We start from the raw sequence: 21,099 nt of genomic DNA, 5'->3' as shown, positions 1-21,099 counted from the left end.
CCCGGAGGGGATTGATGGGCTCTAACGTTGGAGGGTGTAGAATACCAATAGCCCTTAATGGGGAGATGATATTTTCGGGCGAGTCCGAAGACCTCATCCTCGGACAAGGAAGAATAAGCAGGGGTTAGGTCATCAGGGAGACCGTTATGGTGGAGCTCTAACTCTGTGTCGGTATCATTATCAAAAGATAGGGCATCAGGACGAGGCCGAGAGGTCCCAGCGTCTCCTATTTGCCTACCAGACTGGGAAGAGGAGCTGGAAGAGTCCGAGCTATTCTCATCTGAGTTGCTAGAGGAGGCCATGGAGATTGACTTACCAAAGCAACATGACATGGGAAGAGAGACAAGAAAAAGCCACAAAAAATAAGAGAAGGGAGGCAAAGGAATACCGGCTGATGAGAAGAATTCCAATGATGGAAGAAAAACGCACGAGAGAACCCTTAAGAGGGAGCCGGTCCGTCTCTTGATGAACTTGAAGGCACCACTTAGAATCTCTCGAACCCCGTGAGAATCCTGCAAAAAAAAAAAAAAAAAAAAAAGAAAAAGATAAGGGGAAAAGAGGTCTCAAAGTCGAGACCAAGGGCCTCTCAAAAAAAAAAAGAAAAGGGGGGGGGGGGGGGCAGGGAGACCCTCGCGCGGCCGAGGCGTGAGGACTCAGCTGGCGCGGCCTCGACCCGCGCGCGCGGGCAAGCCTTGGCGCGGCCGAGGCGTGAGGGCTCGGCCAACGCGGCCTCGGCCCGCGCGCACGGGCAAGCCGCGCGGCCTGCTCCAAACGTGGCCAAGACCTCTGGTCTCGGCCACGCAAATGAGAAAGCTTTTTTAAAAAAAAAAAAAACTGAAATGAAAAAGCAGATAAATAAAAAAAAAAAAAAAAAAAAGAGGAAGATGAAAGATCTCTTACCTTCTCACTACACCCCCAAGTATGTTTCCACTCCAATAGTGTTTGTGAGGAGTGGACCATCCCCACCCCCTTTTTATAGAATTCTTGGAGGGCCATGGGGAGTGGTGATGGGATTTTTAGTTGGGAAGCGAGCCAACAATAGCCAATAATAGAGCTCTTTTATCTTATTCATTTGTTTTTTTTGTAAAACCTCTTTTTTCAGGAAAGTTGAGAGGACTACTCCTTCAGCTGCCCGAGCTCCTCTCCCTCACAGCTCAAGAAGTGGGGGGGGGGCAAGTGCTGAGGGAATATTTTACTAAGGGCAAAAATACTATACTACCCTTGGAGATCCCCAATATGGTGCCACCACGTGCCTGCCTCAAGAAAGTGCCACGTGTCACCTATATCTTCATCATTCATCTCATATTTGATTTTGAACGAGGTTGACTCAATCAACCGAGATTCTCTCCAACGTCCGGTTCAGAAGTTATCTTATCTCTTCAGAGTGTGCTTTACCTCATCTTTAAATAGAGGTCGACTTCTACAGGTACAGATCATCTGACTCCTAGTTCAATTTCCATTTTGGGCATATTTCTTCTACTGACTTGAGCGTCGGAGTTCTCCCGGGGGATTACAGCCCGCCCCTGCAGGTACTTGGTTCGAGGCAGACCTCGGTGATCGATCCAGTATCATCATTTGGCGCCCACCATCACGCATCTATCGACTCTGTCCGGGTCCAATGGTACCTCTACAAGCTCATCCACTGGCTCAGCAGTCTTTGGGTCTTCTGGACCTTCTAGTAAAAAATTGACAGTGGCGAGAGGGGAAATCCTGACCTCCCTCACAGTAGGGCTCCGTCTCCGTCTTGAATCCTCTTGCGGCTCTAACTGCTCCTGCACAACACCCTTAGCTGTGTTGATGGATGCCATGTAACACTCCCGGGTAGACCTTAGGTCTCCTCTGACTTCTCCAACCCCCGCCGCAGTGGGGAACTTAAGCACCATGTGATAAGTACTCGGCACAACCCACAGAGCATTTAGCCCCGATCTTTCGAGGATCATATTGTAGGCCGAGGGGACATCCGCTACCAAAATGTCCAACATGACCTGGGCAAACTGAGAACCCTTTCCAAGAGTCAACAAGAGCTGGAAGACACCATCCGCATATACCACTTCCCCGTCGAATCCAATCAAGGGAACACGAGCGGGCTTCAACTGTTCCATTTCGTATCCCATGCCTAAAAAGGCTTGTCGATATAAAACTTCAGAAGAGCTCCCCGGGTCCACGAGAATCCGTCGAAGCTCCCATTTTCCCAATTTTGCTGTGATGACTAGCGGATCATTAGAAACCGGATATCCGGGCAAGTCATCATCGGTAAAGGAGATAACATCCCCTGGTCGAGCCCTTTTGACTCCCGGACGTCGATGCAGATCAGAACTCTCCCCCGACTCCTTGCCTGGCACCACCCCAGCCGCTAGAGTATGAAAAATCAACTGTTGCGGAGGACTCCCATCCCCCTGGCGATTCTCTCTCCGGGGCGGGGTTCTGGTTTTGCGTCGTTCCTGAGATCTACCGCGCCTGTGAGGGGGGCTCCTCGATCCCCTTCGTTCACCCCTTTGTGGTTCTGTATCCTTAGCTACAAACCTCCTCAGGAAATCTCGATTGATGAGCTCCTGGATCTCTTCTTTAAGTTGATGGCACTCCTCCGTGTCATGTCCATGATCTCGATGGAATCGACAATACTTGTCTTTACTCCGTTTGTTAGCCGGGGCTTTCATGGGTCTCGATTTTTTCAAGTAATCCTTATTCTCGATTGTGGCTAGGATCTCAGCTCGAGGAGTATTAAGCAGGGTGAACCTGACTGGACTCCATCGAGGGCCCGACCTCTCCCCCCGTCAGCCCGATTTATCTTCAGGCTTTTGCTCTCGGTTCTGACTTCTCTTCTCTTTCTTATCTGAGTATTCACTTCTCTTGACCCGCATCACCTCCTCGGCATTAATGTACTTGGTGGCTCGGCTCAGGATCTCTGTAAATGTTTGGGGAGGCCTCTTAGCCAATGACTGGGTAAAAGGGCCAACCCTCAAGGCATTCTGAAAGGCCACCATAGCGATACTCTGATCAAGATTCTCAATGCTCAATGCTCAATGCCTCCATATTAAACCTGGCCACAAAATCTATTAACGACTCCCCTTGGTTCTGCTTGAGATTCACGAGGGTCATGGTAGACCTCCGGTGCCTCCGAAGGGGAGCGAAGTGAGCCAAGAACCTATTCCGAAGCTGTCCGAAGTTAGCGATCGACCGATGTGCCAGACTTGAATACCAGGACCGTGCATGTCCTTCCAAAGTGGCTGGGAAGACTCTACACCACATAGCATCAGGTGCCGCCTGGACCATCACCTTCTTCTGTCTCGAACAAAGTACCTGCAAAAAGGGTGGGGACTTGCTCCCCGTGATCCCTCCGACGCTCAAGTCAATTCATAGGGTTTTTGAGGAATATAATAGTCATGGAAGATAATAAAAGAAGATTCCCTTAAGAATCAGATCCCCATACCTGTAGAGACTGTGCTCTATTTATAGATGTTCGTTATCATTTTCCTTAGGAGATAAGATATATTTCAAAAAGAGAGGTTGATCCCCTTTCCATGGGGAGAAAAGATAATATTCCCTAATAGAGATAATTCTTGAGATATTTAGAGATATTATTGGTTAACTGAATATTCCTCTTTATCTCTTGCCAATTCAAAATCATAATAAAGATTATAAGGATAAGTGGAGCTCCTAAGACTTGACATGTGGCGATCGCATATTGGCCTTTATTGGCACACATGGCTCCAAGTTAATGGTAACCTCCTAGGGGTAGTACAGTAAAATCGCCCCCTATAAATATTCCCTCATCACTTGCCCCCCACTCCTTGAGCTGATCAAGTAAGGAGGTTGGGCAGCTAAAGGAGTAGTTGTCACTATTTTTCTGAGCCTCTGTAAAAATGTTCTATTAAAAATTGGGTTAGCAATCTCGGATGCTGAATTCGCTTTTCAAGTCCCACAATGCCCTTTCACTCTTCCCATGCAGAGGGTGATTAGGTTACTTGAGGTGATAGAGACGTTCGGGGATTTTCCTATGGTAAAGAGGGACCAGCTCTCAAATTAGTACACATATATATATTTTTATTGTTATTTTTGGCCTAGGGTTGAGACCATGCTGGCCGAGGCTGCGTGCCTCGCCTTTGAGGGCCTAGGACCGAGGCTATGTTGGTTGAGGCCGTGTGCCTCATCTTCGAGGGCCGCTAGACGAGACTGTGGTGGCCGAGGCTGCGTGCCTTATCTTCGGGGCCGCTGGCCGAGGCTGCGTGCCTCATCTTCGAAGCCGTTGGGCGAAGCTGTGGTGGCTGAGATTTCTCTCTTTTGGTTGCTTTCCAAAACTCATAAAATCTTGGCCCTTAACTATTTAGGTGTACTAGGATAAGCTCTACTATCCATTTGAGACAGCTTTTTCAGGTAGCGCTGCTTGCTTAGCGAGAATCTTAATCATTCGGCTTTCGTTGGAGGTTTTTTTCGAACCGAGAGGGGGTTACATCGAACCTTCTTTTTGTTTTGGGAGTGATTCCTGGAATTGATCCCTTAATTGTTAGGGGTGGTCCCCTTTAAGCCTTCAATGGTTGAGGTTCGTAGCACCAAACTCGTTCCTTAATTATTAGGGGTGGTCCCCTTTGGTCTTCATTTGGAGGAGGTTCGTAGCCTCCGAACTAGTGCCTTAATTAGTAGGGGTGGTCCCCTTTGGTCTTCGGTGGTCGAGGTTCAAAGCACCGAACTCGTTCCTTAATTATTAGGGGTGGTCCCCTTTGGTCTTCATTTGGAGGAGGTGCGTAGCCTCCGAACTGGTGCCTTAATTAGTAGGGGTGGTCCCCTTTGGTCTTCGGTGGTCGAGGTTCAAAGCCTCGAAGTCATTCCTTAATTATTAGGGGTGGTCCCCTTTGATTTTGAGTTGTCAGGAGTTCGAGGATCATATGTGACCCTTTTGTCTTGCGTTGTCGGGGGTTCGGGGCCCTCGAGGATCACTTTTGATCCTTTATTTTTTAGTGTTCGAGGGTTCGGGGCCCCTCGAGGATCACATCTGATCCTTTGTTTTTGCGCATTCGGGGGGTTCGGGGCCCCCCCGAGGATCACATCTGATCCTTTGTTTTTGCGCATTCGGGGGGTTCGGGGCCCCCCGAGGATCACATCTGATCCTCTGTTTTTGAGTGTTTGGGGGTTCAGGGCCCCCGAGGATCACATCTGATCCTTTGTTTTTGAGTGTTCGGGGGTTCAGGGCCCCTTGAAGATCACATCTGATCCTTTACTCTTGCGTTGTTGAGGCATTTCAAACCCTCGGTCTTCGTGTGCACATGCTGGCTTGGATTGTAGTTGATGACGAGATTTTAAGGAATATCTATATTTTATTTTTGCGGTTCGGCATAACGCCTACATCCGCAGGTGTTCGGGGCGAGCCTTTCGTCTGCTAACGTTATTAATCCCGAACATTTTAACAGAATCAATTAAAATTCAAGTCATTGGAGCATATCTATCAAGCAATTCAAATTAAAACATTTTGCCTCTGCCTACATATCTAGCAATTCTCCAATAGATAGTAGTTAAAACACTAGAATGATAAAACAAGGGAAATAAATTTTAACCAAAGCGACATTAACAGAGCTTCCATCACCGCCATTATCGCTGCTTGCTGCGGCCATAGCCTGGCTCATCCATGGTGGCTTCTGGTTATATACCCCTTTTCTAGGAAGCCTTCCCCTTTAATATTATAATATAACACCTCTTTTCTTACTTACTATGCTAGGCTTCCATGATGAGCTTTTCTCCAACATATATATATATATAATATGAATGTAAATGTATATCATGTATGTATATGCGTGTGATCCGCAATAATGGTAGAATTACCTTTCTTTTATCTGATTGAACATATATATATATACATATATGTATATGAATCTTTCGGCCTTCTCTTTCAATTATTTATACATAAAACAATAATTGAAAAATAAAAACGTAGGAGGCACAAAAAATATTAAAAGAGAAACAAGCGTACCCACGATGCAATCAGCACATACGTGTAATTGAGTTGAATAGATTTTCGACGGCTTGAAATTGTACTTGGAAAATAGAAGGAAAAGACGAAGGCCCCACGGTGGGCGCCAATTGATGATACTGGACCGATCACCGAGGTCTGCCTCAAACCAAGTACCTGCAGGGGCGGGGCTGTAATCCCCCGGGAGAACTCCGACGCTCAAGTCAGTAGAAGAAATATGCCCAAAATGGAAATTGAACTAGGAGTCAGATGATCTGTACCTGTAGAAGTCGACCTCTATTTAAAGATGAGGTAAAGCACACTCTGAAGAGATAAGATAACTTCTGAACCGGACGTTGGAGAGAATCTCGGTTGATTGAGTCAACCTCGTTCAAAATCAAATATGAGATGAATGATGAAGATATAGGTGACACGTGGCACTTTCTTGAGGCAGGCACGTGGCGGCACCATATTGGAGATCTCCAAGAGTAGTATAGTATTTTTGCCCTTAGTAAAATATTCTCTCATCAATACGTACGTTAATGATATTTTGTTGGTTAATAGTGATCTATGATTATCGCATAATGTGTCAAAAAATGCTATCCAAAAATTTTGACATAAAAGATGTTAGTGAATTAAGTTTTATTCTAAATTTTAAGATCAACAAAAATAGAAATAAAAAAAAAAAGTACTGGGTTTATGTTAATATGTGTATATTGATTGAGTGTTGAATAGGTTCAACGTGAAGAACTACAAATTAGAAGGAACTCCCATTGTTGCATAGTTTTGTATAAAACTTGATATTGTAAATGTAAAGAGTGTTACTTATAGGTATTTGTCTAATTCTGAAAACAAACATTGGCTAGTTGCCAAAAAAGTGATAGGTACCTACAAAAAACCAAAAATCACATGCTAATCTATAAAAAAATTGATCACTTTAAGGTCATAAACCATGAGGATGTAGATTTAGCTAGTTATTCAGATGATGGAAAATTTATATTATTTTTATGCTCACATGTGGTGTGTTATTTTAAAAGAGTTCCAATCAATCTTTAGTAAATTCATCAACCATGCAATAAAATACAGTTAATGAGTGAAATTAAAAAGTAGTCCAAAAATTGTTATGAAACTAAAATTAGAAAAAATTAAATGCAGTACTTATGAAATTTAAGATAATTACAAGGACCATCCCTCATATTCAAGAAAATACAACGAGAATTCTTGAGGTTTAAAACCATGTTGAAATTTTTCTGTGTCGTTAAATATTTATAAATGATCAAACTATCTTAATTTAAAAAACATTTTTCTCTCTCACTATTTCTCTTCCCCTTCTTTCTATCTCTTTCTCTCCTTTCATATCTTTTCTTGGCAATTGAATCCCCCTTCATTCTATCTTTTTCTCTCTTCATATCTTTTCTAACGATTAAATCCCCTTTCTTTCTATCTCTTTCTCTCACTTCATATCTTTTTTTGGCGATTGAATCACCCTAATTGTCGACGCATCTACTCTTTCCTCTAACATGCTATTCTTCTTGTTATTATTCTTTTTCTTTTACTACCTAACTATTTTTAAGTACTTTTTGGCATTGCTTGTGCAACAACCACCACCATGTTTGTCATCATTGACATTCTCTGTTCTTATCTAGTGTGAGATAACTCCTCTCTCTCTATTTTTGAAGGTTCAAAACCTTTTGTATCTAAGTTTGAATCAAATCCAAATGCAAAGGAAGGGTTCAATCAAACCCTCTATGAACTCATTTAGGTTGAAACATAAATCAAACCCCTACATCTAGGTTTGAATCGACTCCTAATGTAAAGGTAAAGTTCGATCGAACCCTCTATAAACTCATTTGGCTTCAAATGAAAAAGGTTCGATCAAGCAGTCTACATTTGGGTTCAAATTGAACCTAGATATAAGGCCTTATCTAGGTTCAATTTGAGCCTCGATAAACCTATTCTCACACACATTCTCAAACCCAAATTTTAGTTTGTTGTTTATTTTGAAACCAAATCTTGATTCGTAATTTATCTCAAACTAAGATTTGAGTTTGAGATGCATCTAAGTAATAATCCCATTTGACTTCATTGTCGACATGCGATGAACCCATATCACGTGAACATTGAATCCATATGGGTTCATTGCATGCTACGAAGGAACCTAATTCATATTTCAGATTCATCATAGAAATTAGGGATGAACCCAAATAGGTTCACTGTTTTTTTATTTATTTAAAATAAGAGGAGAGAAGAAAGAGAATGAAAAGTAAAAGTATATTAGTCATGTTACCTTTTTATTTAATAATAGTGAAAGTTATTATAATTCAAAAATTTGAGAGGTGCTCTGATAATTATGTCAAATTTTAAGGGTGAGCATTACAATTTACCCTTAAAATTATGAATGTATTTAGTTATTTTTTAATATGAATGTATTTAGTTATTTTTTAATATGAAAGTTAGCAAGTACAAGCATGGATTCCCGTTAACCAATGGAGACGAAGACAAAGGATTAAAAAAAAAAAAATCCATAAAACAGAGGGACAAGTATGGAAATGAAGATGTGGAGACAAAGACGGACCCGAGGCAAAGAAGTCTACTACCCAAACGTTCCTCCTATAATCATTAACATATATATTAAATAAGTCTTCGAACAAAATCTAAATTGTGACAACCAACTGAAGAGTTTCTATTTAAATACTTAGATGGTAGTTTATTTTGTATGTTTTGTAATGATTGTACTTGAATTTAATTCAATATTATCATGAGTGTGCTCCTTTTAAATGGGGCTCACATACTATCACTATTCCTCATTGATAATGGTTTTGCCAAAATCACCAACAGAACAACACATGAAAAGACACATTAATTTTTCTTTTTCTTTTTTTCAATTTGAAACAAGAAGTTCACAAAAAATGAGTATCCTGGCATGATGACCTTACATAGATTTGAATCTACTCTCGCAAGCTTAAGTGAGCAGTCAACAACCACATAAGGGTGATAAGTTCCCCACCCTTACTAAGCCGTGCAACATGACTACTGCCATTGCCATGATAAGCTGCATAAGATAGCAACTCAACCCAAACTTTGCTCATTATCTTCCATTTGTCCTTTCTCTCCTCCGTCTCTAATTTTATTAGCTCCTTGGCCAGTATGCTTCCCTGAAACAAAACCGATTTGTTTTTACCTATCTCCACAGACCATTCATCTTCTTCTTTAATGGCAAGGATATGTTTGCAAGCTTCTATGTGCTCGACATCCAATCTTTTTTTCTCTTTGTTCCCCAAGAATGGTTTCTTCTCTTCTCTCCACTTCCGTAGTTCCATTCTACGGAAGAATTTCTTAGCCTCAGCACAGGTATTCCTGAATTTTATTTGCCAAATCCCTGCAACAGAAGGGATCATATTTGGTTGCATAAACAACAGATACAACATGTAATCAGACAAGAGTTTGGCAAACTCGCAATAATCATTCTTCTTGTTGTCATCGTGGCCGCCTTCTTCATGATCAGTACTATAACATATCTCAGTAGCAATATGCCACAGTAGGAGGCTATCAACATAATTAACATCAAGAACATGTGGAAGCAAGGCATCGCAACCTTCAACCTGGAGAACCCAGTCGCCTCTGGCTGAACTTATCTGGTTGACAATGTTTATGTCATGGACCGTCTCAGATTTTAATCTTAGTTCTTCAAATATGAAGTCCCTTAGCCCCGTCTCAAATCTTTCCGTGTTAACATACTTGAGCCCGTCTAGAATGTTGGTAAGGCCAAAGAAGTGGATGAATTTTTCCATCTTTTCCGAACGAGGGTGGAGACTGCAATGGATTAAGTTGAACTGAGAGATGCATTCCGACCATCTCCGACGGAAAGGCAAAACCAGATTCAAGAGAAAGGAATAAGGCTTTGAAGTGTCTTCAACCCACCTTTGCCTCTTTACGAAGAGCAGATTGCCCAAAAATCTAGTGACCCTAGATGGGTCCTTCGATTTGGTGAGTGCAACCGCTGTCCAATCAGATAAAATCAGCATAAAGAAAGATATAATATCAAGAGAAATGCCTTCAGTAAACAGAGCGTAGCTAATTCTGATATCAGTTGGATGCAACTCTTTCTTTTCCTCTAAAGCGAATAGCAAAAGCGCTACTACGACTGAGCCGAAGGAGACAAACCGGAGGCTATATCCAGTCAAGCCTTGGATCACCCCAGCTTTGGTGTAGAGAATTTCATAAAAGAAATTGAGCTCCACCTCTACTAGTTTGAAGGCATCCTTGGCAGTTCTGTGGAGGAAGAAGTACTGGCTCTCGACCCGCTCCATGAAGCCTAAAATGATATCCGCAATGAGGACATTGAAGGTTCGAAAAAAATAATGAGCATACTTGATCACTTCAATATAGGACAAGTCATCTTTATCGTCTTGATCGAGTATCCTCCTAGTTGGCTTCCCAATCAACTCTATGTTTGTTTGACTCACGCAGGGGTTGTAATGGTGCATGGGCCTAGTGAAGACGGGACTAAAATGAGGCTCGAAGAGCAAACCCTCCCTAAATCTATTGGTGCTGGCGAGATACAAAGAACGCGTTCGCTCTGAGTATTTGATGAGGCCCGCAAGAAACACCAGAAAGGTGGGAAGCCGAAGCTTGTTTGCTGGGAGTGTGAGGATAACGATGTAAACAGTTGTGACAGACTGGAGTAGTAGCTGAAGAAGGTGGCGGAGCCAGAGCTGGTTGTCTTCGAGAGCGAAGGCAGTGATAGTGTCGGGGCCGCCGAGGTGGAGCAATAGGAAGGCCGACCATAATGGGAAAAGATCGCCATTGTCGTAACTAGGGTCAGATGGATGAACAGAGAGGTCATCCTGCTTGTGTTGCTGGGCCTTGAAGATGAGTCCAACAGCGAAAGGGGCCACTGCATCGGCGAGCAAGTAGGCAAGCCAGAGGGGGAAAAGGACGAACCCACTGGCAGTACGCTTTCTCAAAGGACCGGATGGGACTAAAAGAGCCTGAAGCAAAAGAGACGAGATGATTAATCCCCTTATATCCCACGTATCCAACAGATTTTTCCATAGGCTAATGTCCGATTTCATGATGATGTGATGATGATGACGATGATCGCTTGTGGGTTTGATCCTTTCCTCACCGATTCTGATTCAGGATTTTGTATTTTGCACCATCTGATCTGAGCCATGTATTCTGGATATAGTTTGAATTGGACCTTTCCATTTACTATCATTGTTGAACTCAAATTTGTTGAATATAATAGAATCAATATCAAACAGTAATGTCAAGCAGGAATATTAAAATTATTGAATTGGACCACCAAGTGAAGTGCATACTTAGGTCTCTCTCATCATTGAACTCCATTTCATTGAATGTGACAATCGTCAAAGAACAAACGGCTAACCCCCCACCAACAACCTCCAACACCCCCCCCCCCCCCCCCCCGCCCCAACCCCCGGGGGGGCGGCGGGCCGCGTAAAGTAGAAGGTTAAATCTGGATAGAAAAGCATGACGCTCAAGCTTGACTCGAGCTTAAAATCTTGTTCGATCTCGAACTCGGTTTACGTAAGTCAAGCTCGAGGTCAGCTCAGGCTCAGCTCGCAAGCAGCTCATTTATATGAAAAAATGAGTTCGATACCGAGCATGCGAGAAGCTTATGTCGAGCCAAGCTCAAGCTCGACCTTGTGAGAACTTTCTCAGAAAGAATTCAGAAATCTGGAAAATAAGATCCAGAAATCTGGGAAGTCCTAACTGACCACAAGTTTCAGAAATCTGGAGAGCTCGATTTATTTATTAACTACTATATTTAATGAAGTCGGAGAATGAGTTTATAAACTAATGAGTAATGAGTATGTTACCTAAGTAGGTTGATGGCGGTGGCAGTGAGGCGCTCGCGAGGGTTGCCGGATGGTCGCCGGTGGCTTCACGATTACCGGCAACAGAGACCGGCGGCACACGATAGAGGGGCGAAAGCGGCAGATCTGATGGCTGGAGACGATGGTAGGCGGTGGCAGTGGTTAACTGAGACGTACAGAAGTGGTGGTCGCTTCGCCATCTGTCCGTCGAAACAGATGTTGGTCTGCGGTGGTTCACGAGTGGAATATGGCAGAGGCAGGTGCCGGAGAGAAAACGGAGGGGCAATATCGCGTGTGGTGCTAGGTGGGTGATGCGGCAGTCAGTTGTGGGTGACAATGGCTGTATCCCGGTGGCTTGCGACCTCGCGCTAGTCATAACGAGGAGTAGGGGGTGACCGCCATCCGCCTATCGGAAAAGACAGGGGAAAAGTAGAGTCAATTGCGAGCCGCCAATCCAAGGCTTTTTCAAACTCTTGGTCCAAGGTTAACCGCGGAAGGCATTTTGTGCCCCATTCTTGACCAACTGAGCTGCCCATGCGGCAGAACTCTAAACTGCCTCAAAGAGGCCCTTTTACATAAACGCCCATGGATTAGGGTCGGGTCCTTTGTTGGAGCGAGGAAAGCCCACCCAACTCAGGCCTTGGCCAGCCCACTCACAGGTTGGGCTGGCGCCAGCCGGGTTACGTTTTCATCTTTTTTTTTTACTACTTTTTAGAGTATTCTAAATTGTAAGTATTCAAAAAATAAAAATTATTACAATATATAAAATTTTATGTTAAATAATATATTCATAAAATTATAAATCTATTTATTAGTATATCTATAAACAAATCTATTTACAAATTTATTTATGAATTTCTAATCGAATATATTCGGGAGTCTCTAATTGAATTTGCTCACAAATTTATATTCAAATCTATTCACGAGATTTAACAAATCAATCTTTATTGAATTTAATTTTTACTCATTTACAAATTTAGTTTCAAAGTTAAAGTTAAGTTTGACTTGTTTATATTAAAGAACAAATTCAAATGATCTTTTACCAAATTTAACATCGAACAACTCACGAACGACTTGACTGATTTGTGACCTTACCAATTGGCTCCTTTTTTTTTTCTTTTTAAATGCATAATTCATTCATTTTCAAGGGTTTTTTTTTTTTGTAATCATCTCACTTTGCATTTAATACACTTAAAACTTATAATTAAGATTATTATGAAATCGTTTTCCTTAACTTGACGTTTCTGATATATTAATACTATAATTAATAATATTAATACAGTATTAGTGTTTATAATAATTTACAAATATATAATAATAGTAACGTATACTATAAGGTGGGTATAAGTTGTCATCCCTAATCGCAACAAGAACCACAGAAGCTTGATTAGGTGGTGACAAACTCACTATGCTAAGGATGAAATTATGAGTTTAAATCTTCTAATTAATATCTCTTAGTAACCAATTATCACTTCATAAAGAAATTTACCTTTTATTGTAATTAAGAGGGGTGCAAATCTTGTTGCAAAAGAAAAAAAAAAAAGATTCAATTACTACAAGAAAGTGATATATCGAAGCGCAGCTCAAGAGAATTTTACTAAAAGGAAATCCCCCATCTATCCTTCACAATGTCTTGCCCACAGCGATAGAGGAAGACATAAGACTTTGGCAGTTCAGTCATATGCCTACTACGTACTAGCGTGCATTCAGTTTTTGGTTGCCTTCATTGAGCTCAAACTGCACCCCTAAGCCTAAATGAGCCATCAACAGCCACACCACAGTGATGAGTTGCCCACCTTTACAAAGTTGGGCAGCATGAGTGCTGGCTCTGCAATGACAAGCTGCGTAAGACATCAACTCAACCCACACTTTGCTCATTATCTCCCATTTGTCTTTTCCCTGGTTCTCTTCTAACTTATTCAGCTCCTTGGCCAGTATGCTTCCATCAAACAATACTGATTTGCTTTTGTCTCCCTTGACTTCAACTGGTCTAAGTTCTGTATTAACAGCAAGGATGGACTTGCAGGCTTCTGTGTGTTCAAAATCCAATCCTTTTTTCTCGTTGCTACCCCATTTCAAGAAGCAACAAAAGATCTCTCGACAAGAACCGGAACCAGGTGCACTTTGACTAAATGGGCTTTGTTTCTGTTCGTTCTCTGATTTCCTAGAGCAGAAGAAGCATTTATCCACACAAGGGATACAAAAGGAGGATTTGTTTTTTCTCTTTTGCTTCCCAAGAAAGAAATCCTTGGCCTCCGCACAGGTATCCCTGAATCTTTTTTGCGAGATACTTGCTGCTGCAGGCATCAAATTTGGCTGCATAATCAGGAGATAAAACATGTAATCCGACAAGAGCTTAGAGAATTCACGAAGATCCTTGTTGCCATCGTTGCCTCTATCAGTACCATATAATAGCTCGGTAGCAATGTGCCACACTATTAGACTATCATCATAATTAACGTCAAGAACATATGGAAGCAAGGCATCACAATCTTCGGTGCCAAGAACCCATTCGCCCCTGGCCGAAGCTATCTGCCTGGCAACCCTTACATCTTTGGCCATGACAGACTTCAATCTCAACTCTTCGAAGATGAAGTCTCTCAGTCTTGTGTCAAATCTCTTCGTGTTCACGTACTTCAAGCCGTCTAGAATATCAGTGAGGCCCAAAGCGTCGATGACCTTTTCCATCCTTTCAGAACGGGTGTGCAGACAGTAATGGATCAGGTTGTATTGAGAGATGCATTCAGACCATCTCCCGTGGAGGAGAGGTAGAACCAACTTCAAACGAAAGGGATAAGGCTTTGATGTGTCTTCAACAACCCACCTTTGCCTCTTGACAAAAAGGAGTTTGGCCAGAATTCTAATGATCCAAGATGGATACTCTGATTTGGTGAGTGCAACAGCAGTTGAATCAGACAAAATCAACATAAAGAAAGCTGTAATGTCAAGAGAAATTCCACCGATAAACAAAGCATAGGTAATTCTAATATCAATTGGATGAAGCTCCTTCTTTTCCTTGGAAGCGAACAATGAAAATGCCACCACAACTGAACAGAAGGAGATAAATCGGAGACAATATCCGACCAGGCCTTGGATCACCACAACCTTGGTGTAGAGAATTTCATAGAGGAAATTGAGCTCCACCTCCACTATTTTGAAGGCATCCTTGGCAGTCCTATTCAGGAAGAAGCCTCGGCTCAAGTTACGGTCGCGGAAACTAAAAATGAGATCGGCAATAAGGCCTTTGAAGGTCTGGCAGAACATATAAGCATGCTTGATCACTTCAATATCAGATAAATCCCTTTTATCCCCTTCATTACCGATTTGGATAGCCCTAACTGGCTCCTCGTTCAAGTCTACTCTGGTGGGGAGATCTGCACTTTTCTTGGAAGAGTACTCGTCCATGAGCTTGGCATAATTGGGGCCAGCATCGGGGTCAGTGAGAAAACTCTTCTTGAATCTCCTAGTGCTGGCGAGGTACAGAGAACGCGTTCGCTCCGAGTATTTGATGAGCCCCGCGAGAAACGTCAGGAGGGTGGGAAGCCAAAACTTGTTTGTCGAGAGGGTGAGGATGAAGACGTAAGCCGTAGTGCCCGACTGGACTAGCAACTGAAGAAGGTGGCGAAGCCAGAGCTCGTTGTCTTCAAGTGCGAAGGCAGTAATGGTGTCCGGGCCGCCGAGGTGGACTAAGAGGAAAGGCGACCATAACGCGAGAAGATAGGCATTGTCACAAGGGCATGGGTGAACGGAAAGGTCATCCTCCTTGCGTTGTTGGCTCTTGAAGATGAGTCCAACGACGAAGATGGCTACAGCGTCGGCCATCAAGTAGGCGAGCCAGAGAAGGATGAGGATGAATCCTCTTGCAGTACTCTTCCGCAAGGGCCCGAATAAGATTAGAAGAGCTTGAAGAGAGAGAGACAAGATGATAAATCCCCTGATATCCCATGTTTCCCAGAAATTCTTCCAGTTGTTAATGTCCAGCTCCATGGTTAGATGATTTCTTTCCACCCTGCAGCTTAGGAAATTCTATCAGCAACCCGGGGAAATACTTTCATAACCCAAAATTTTATTTCCTCAACTACCCTTTATTAAAACCTTTTATTATCCTTGCCTAACTACTTTCTCTCAAGTACTTTCTTAACTCTTCACAGCCCAATCTCCTATCATTTTCATTAAATTTTTGCGAATGTTTCTGACTCTAATCTTCGCAGCCCAATCTCCGATCACTTTCACTAAAAATTTGCAAACGTTTCTGATTCTGATCACTTACAACGATTATCTTCTTCTTGTTTCTATTAATTTTAATTTGGTTCTTGACTTTTCTCTATAGATGATTATATCCAAAAATTAATGAGATGAGAAGAGTTTTATGGAGAAGATGATGAGCACCAGATCGTGCACAATGAGCTGGTGACTACAATGAATTGCACCAGCAGCACGTCAATATTCTAGTAACTCATTTTATTTGTAATTTTGGATTGATGCATGCTATTAACTAGATGCTGAGAATCACTAGATGTTGAGAATGGAGGCTCGAGCTTCCCTGACACATTCCAGTCGGGGATGCCCAGGTTCCCCGAAGACTTACAGTCGGGGAAGCCGAGCTTCCCGAACTCTTAGCCTTCGGGAACCCTCGGGTTCCCCGACTCGCAGCGGTTGAGTTCCCGACTTGCATCGGTTCCCAATCGCTTATAGTAGGGAACTTGAGAGTGATCCCTGATTAATTTCTCGAATGGGTCGGTGGTTTCGGGTTCTCGACCCGCGATTCCATTCTCCATTCTATCCCACACTATTTTAAAATTTATATTTTTTCTTCTATTTATATAAATTTTGTTATTTTTAATTTATATATTTTATTCATATTTTGTTTAAAGCCCAACCTATTTTTAATTTATGTATCTTATTTTTGTTTTGATAATAGGGATTTGATCATCAAAATTTAGAGAATTTTGAGAATGAAAATGGCGTATCGTTTGATGCTAGTCAAACTTTTATTAGGAATGCGATTTTCAGTAATAGTGAAACACTTATTGAATGGGTTAAGACAGTTAGAAAAGAAAATGAAATGATTATTGTTATAAAGGGTTCTGAATATGGGAGTATAGGAAGAAAACCTAGAGTTCCTCTTGCTTGTGAACGAGTGGAAAGTATAAATTATCAAAAAAAGGAGATGAGACAATAAGAGAAACAAATCGTAGGACGACAAGTTTTAAAAAGTATGGTTGTCCATTTGAGTTATTTGGTATTAAATTATCAAATGGACACTGGATGTTAAAGGTTGTATGTGGATTGCACAACCATTTACCAGCAGCTTAACTTGAGGGTCATTCATATGCTGGCCGACTTATAGAGAAAGAGAAACAAATTATGATAACAATGTCTAACAATCTTGTGAAGTCAAGAAATATTTTAATGACATTAAAGGCAGAAGATGAAAAAAATGTGAGTACCATCAAAACTATATATAATGCACGGCAAAGATATAGAGTCATGGATAAAGGTGGTCGATCACAAATACAACAATTGATAAAAAAAATTGAAAGATTGTAATTATGTAGAGTGGCATAGAAGTGATACATTATCAGATTGTATCACAGACTTATTTTAGGCTCATTCGATGGCTATGGAGTTATTTAAAACATTTCCTCGTGTGTTAATAATGACTGTACATACAAAACTAATAGATATAAGTATCCACTGCTAGAGATCGTTGGTGTGACGTCAACTGAGCTAACTTTTTCTATTGCTTTCGCATTTATGAATCATGAATATGAGATAATTACACATGGGCAACAGAGAAATTAAAGAGTCTAATGACTCATAATACATATTCAAGAGTAATTGTAACTGATAGAGAATTGGGATTAATGAATGCAATACAAAAAGTGTTTCCGACCACGAGTACCTTGTTGTGTAGGTGGCATATATAAAAAAATGTACTGACCAAATGTAAGAAATTATTTGATAAAAATGAGACATGAGAGAAATTTATGTTAAGTTGGAACCTGATTGTTTTGCGTCGACTAAGGATGAGTATGAACGTGGTCTGTATGAGTTAACACTTGAGTACTATGCATATGAGGGCGCACTTAATTATGTGAGAAAGACATGGTTGAATGATTATAAGAAAAAATGTGTTACAATATGGACAAATAGAATAATGCATTTTGGCAACGTTACTACGAACAGGTCTGATAGTGCACATGCAAAGTTGAAGAGACATCTTGGATCTTCTCAAGGTGACTTAGAGTCATCATGGACAATTATCAACAGTCTTATTGAGTTGCAACATGTAGAGATTAAGGGGTCGTTTGAAAAAAGTTTAACGTTAGTGCAACATAACTTCAAGCCAGCAATTTTTAGAGAATTGCGAGGTGTTATATCGAGAAGTGCATTGAATATGGTACTAATGCAGTTGCAACTTGCTCATAAAATTGGGATAGACAAAGTTTCATGTGGATGTGTGATTAGAAGCACATATGGTTTACCTTGTGCACATGAAATTGCAGAGTTCATAGTACAAGTACGGTCAATTCCTTTGTCAACTGTGCATCCTCATTGGACAAGGTTGTAGATAGTGCGCGCAGTCAGCTTATGATGGTGTGTCATCGCAGGTAACGATTGAGTGAGAAATAAATAGTATATATAAAATGTTTTATTCAAAATCGGAGCCAATGAAGCAAGTATTAAAGCAAAAGTTGAGAGAAATAGTTAATCCAGACACAACTTCACTACAACCACCAACCATGAAAGTTAGGATGAAGGGTAAGCCAGCATCGAAGAAGAAAATTCAGGTTGATACATCCACCAAACGTGATCCGTCCTTATTTGAAATAGTTCAATCTGGTCAAGACAATACATCCCTAACAACATGGATATTTAAGAGAAACACCAACTGACTAAAGGGGTATGCTGATTGTTTCCCACCACAAATACAACCGTTCTTGCATAGTATTGTTAATGTAGAATTAAATGGACATTGTGGATTTCGCGCCATAGTAGGGTTACTTAGTATGAGTGAGCATAGTTGGAGAGATATATGTTTTAGTCTGATATGAGAGTTGTAATCTTTTCGTGCGATGTATACGCAATTATATGGATCAGAAATGCGTGTGGATGAGTTTCTACATATATTGTATTGCTTTGATAACATTGCATCGTGCAAACATTGGATGACTTTACCTGACATGGGCCATTTAGTTGCTTCAAAATGCAATGTCGTATTGGTGCATTTGTCACAGATCCAGTGTCTTACATATCTTCCACTCAAATCGATCCCTCTTCTAGCAATATAGCACAAGATGATTACTACAGGATTTGTGAATGACTGTCATTTTGTGCAGGTATTCTTACTTATTTTGGTATTTATTTGTTTATATTGTGGATTTCATACGTTTGTTTTAACAATAATTTTTGTTGCATATGTCATTTATCAGGTCTTCCTTAAGCCAAACTCACCAATTCCTCTCGTCGCACTAAATTGGTATAGATTTCGATGTGATAATGCACTTGATTGGGAAACGCCATACATATCCAGAATTCAAGTATTTTTATCTCTAGTAGGTCAAGATGTGGCAACATAGGAAGTTTTTGACTTAACACATGATTCTTAAGTTGTGTTTCCATATAAGGCTCAAAGCGATGATGATTTTTCAGGCAAGTTTAATCTTCATAGGTTTCAGCTCGTAATTGAAATAAAAAATTTATCTTAGAGACCTTCGCACCTCACGGTGCGGAGCCATCTCAATCCTTCGCACCGCAAGGTGCGACGCCTCCACCATCGCGGCTGACGAAGGCGACCATGGTGGCTGCCATCGTCGTCACCAAGGTGGGAGAGAGGGGTTTCAGAAACCCCCACACCGAGGTCTGCGGTTGACGAATGCGGCCATAGATTGTTAGGGTTTGTTTGAGAAATGTGAGAAATGGTGTGGCTGTGTCAAATGGTGTGGCTATGAGGGCATATTTGAGAATTTATGGGTTATAAATAGTAATTTTTATGGCTATAAAGAGTAAAAATAAAAATTTACATACTTAAATTGTGAAGAATAATTTATCGAATTGCCAATAGAATATCCCCCGCAGCTTATCGCCTGGTTTTGGAGACTATTCTGAGTCAGGCTTCCGTACTTTGCAACATCTGGTTAAGCCTTCAGGCTTGTTTTTTCTGCTGCACGATGACTTTGCGGACTGGATGTAATAATTGAACTCTAATTTGTTGAGTACAATAATATTATTCATGCCAAACAGTGGCATACCATACACATGAAGTGCATTAATTCTTGAATTGGAACCAGCAAGTTAGTCAATCTTGTTAATGAAGTCGTATTCGCTGCAGTTATAACAAAAAGTGACACACAGGAACTACAATGTATAGCTCATGCCATGGACAAAAAGTCACAATCCTTATAAACTTAATTAATAAGTATAACATGTAATGAATTTTTTTAATTTGATAATGTTGTATATATCGTTCAATCTCCTGCCTTGAACTTTAATGCTAATAAGTTTGGTTGGGCCCAGCCAGGTGCAGAGTCAAGTAACCGAGACCACAAGATCAATGCAGATTCCAAGGTAGATAACTCGCCTCTTTCGCATCTCACCGACAATATCCATCAGTTTCAATATCAGAAGAAGAAACGCTAGATACAATTAAATAATTAGGTGAATTGAGCTTGATTGGTCTCTTTCGTTATATATATTAGTGTTTAAATTTATTTTAAGGTGAGTTCGTAACTAATTAAATTGTTATGTGTTTATTTAGTATATAAATTTAAAAATTATTAAACGTGTTCAATAAATTTATTTAGTTGTGAAGATGGGTGACTCTGAGTTTTTGTTGATAAAAGCAATTCAACAGTGGAGCTTGCTTAATGCAGAGTCATATAGACATCTTAAAGGTTATATACGCAGCTGAAACAAAGCAATTGAGACTCAAGAGTGCTTCAACTTCAAGCTTTCCTCGCAGGGATTTTCAAGAGGAGGTCCCACTCGTTTTACATGATTATAAATTGTGATAGTGATGAGTAAGGTTGTATTCATAGGGATTGGTTAGATTTATTCCTTTAAAAAATTAAAATAAATAGAAGAAACGATTAGGGGTTTTGAAATTTAGAATTTGAACAATTTAAAATAAAACAAATGCAAGGATATGAATTAACGGAAATCAGTTAAGCAAGTATTCAATCCAAGGTATAATCTTAGAATTGATTCGAGGAATTGATCATTGATGCAAAAATAAAATTCTCCATTCTTTCACTAAATTGGTTAAGGTTATTAACAAGCTCTAATAACCCATCCCTTCTTACTTTGATGATA

The 21,099-nt window shown here is 40.9% G+C and overlaps 3 protein-coding genes across 5 annotated transcripts; all 3 read right to left on the bottom strand.

Annotated features, from left to right (window-relative positions):
* Positions 1–1,571: 1,571 nt before the first annotated feature.
* Positions 1,572–2,657, bottom strand: LOC127794727 (uncharacterized). Its single transcript, XM_052325974.1, has one exon. The coding sequence runs from the start codon at positions 2,655–2,657 to the stop codon at positions 1,572–1,574; it is 1,086 nt and encodes a 361-aa protein (XP_052181934.1).
* Positions 2,658–8,258: 5,601 nt separating this feature from the next.
* LOC127793773 (uncharacterized) lies at positions 8,259–12,311 on the bottom strand. 3 transcript variants are annotated; one of them, XM_052324488.1, is made up of 2 exons: positions 9,863–11,369; positions 8,259–9,754 (listed from the first exon to the last, which is right to left on the bottom strand). In XM_052324488.1, the coding sequence occupies exons 1-2, from the start codon at positions 11,014–11,016 to the stop codon at positions 8,890–8,892; spliced, it is 2,019 nt and encodes a 672-aa protein (XP_052180448.1). In that variant the 5' UTR covers positions 11,017–11,369; the 3' UTR covers positions 8,259–8,889. The 3 variants fall into 3 exon arrangements, with proteins under 3 accessions (XP_052180448.1, XP_052180447.1, XP_052180449.1); XM_052324487.1 differs by adding an exon at positions 11,788–11,933 and having other exon boundaries at positions 8,264–11,122; XM_052324489.1 differs by adding an exon at positions 11,788–12,311 and having other exon boundaries at positions 8,273–10,256.
* Positions 12,312–13,392: 1,081 nt separating this feature from the next.
* Positions 13,393–15,789, bottom strand: LOC127795609 (uncharacterized). The gene has a single exon (XM_052327390.1). The coding sequence runs from the start codon at positions 15,769–15,771 to the stop codon at positions 13,480–13,482; it is 2,292 nt and encodes a 763-aa protein (XP_052183350.1). The 5' UTR covers positions 15,772–15,789; the 3' UTR covers positions 13,393–13,479.
* Between the last annotated feature and the right edge of the window lie 5,310 nt (positions 15,790–21,099).

This window comes from Diospyros lotus, chromosome 2 (genome assembly GCF_014633365.1).
Source record: "Diospyros lotus cultivar Yz01 chromosome 2, ASM1463336v1, whole genome shotgun sequence".
NCBI classification, from domain to species: Eukaryota; Viridiplantae; Streptophyta; class Magnoliopsida; order Ericales; family Ebenaceae; genus Diospyros; species Diospyros lotus.
The sequence above is the reverse complement of the archived record's forward strand: the minus strand, read 5'-3'. Positions and strand labels throughout refer to the sequence as shown.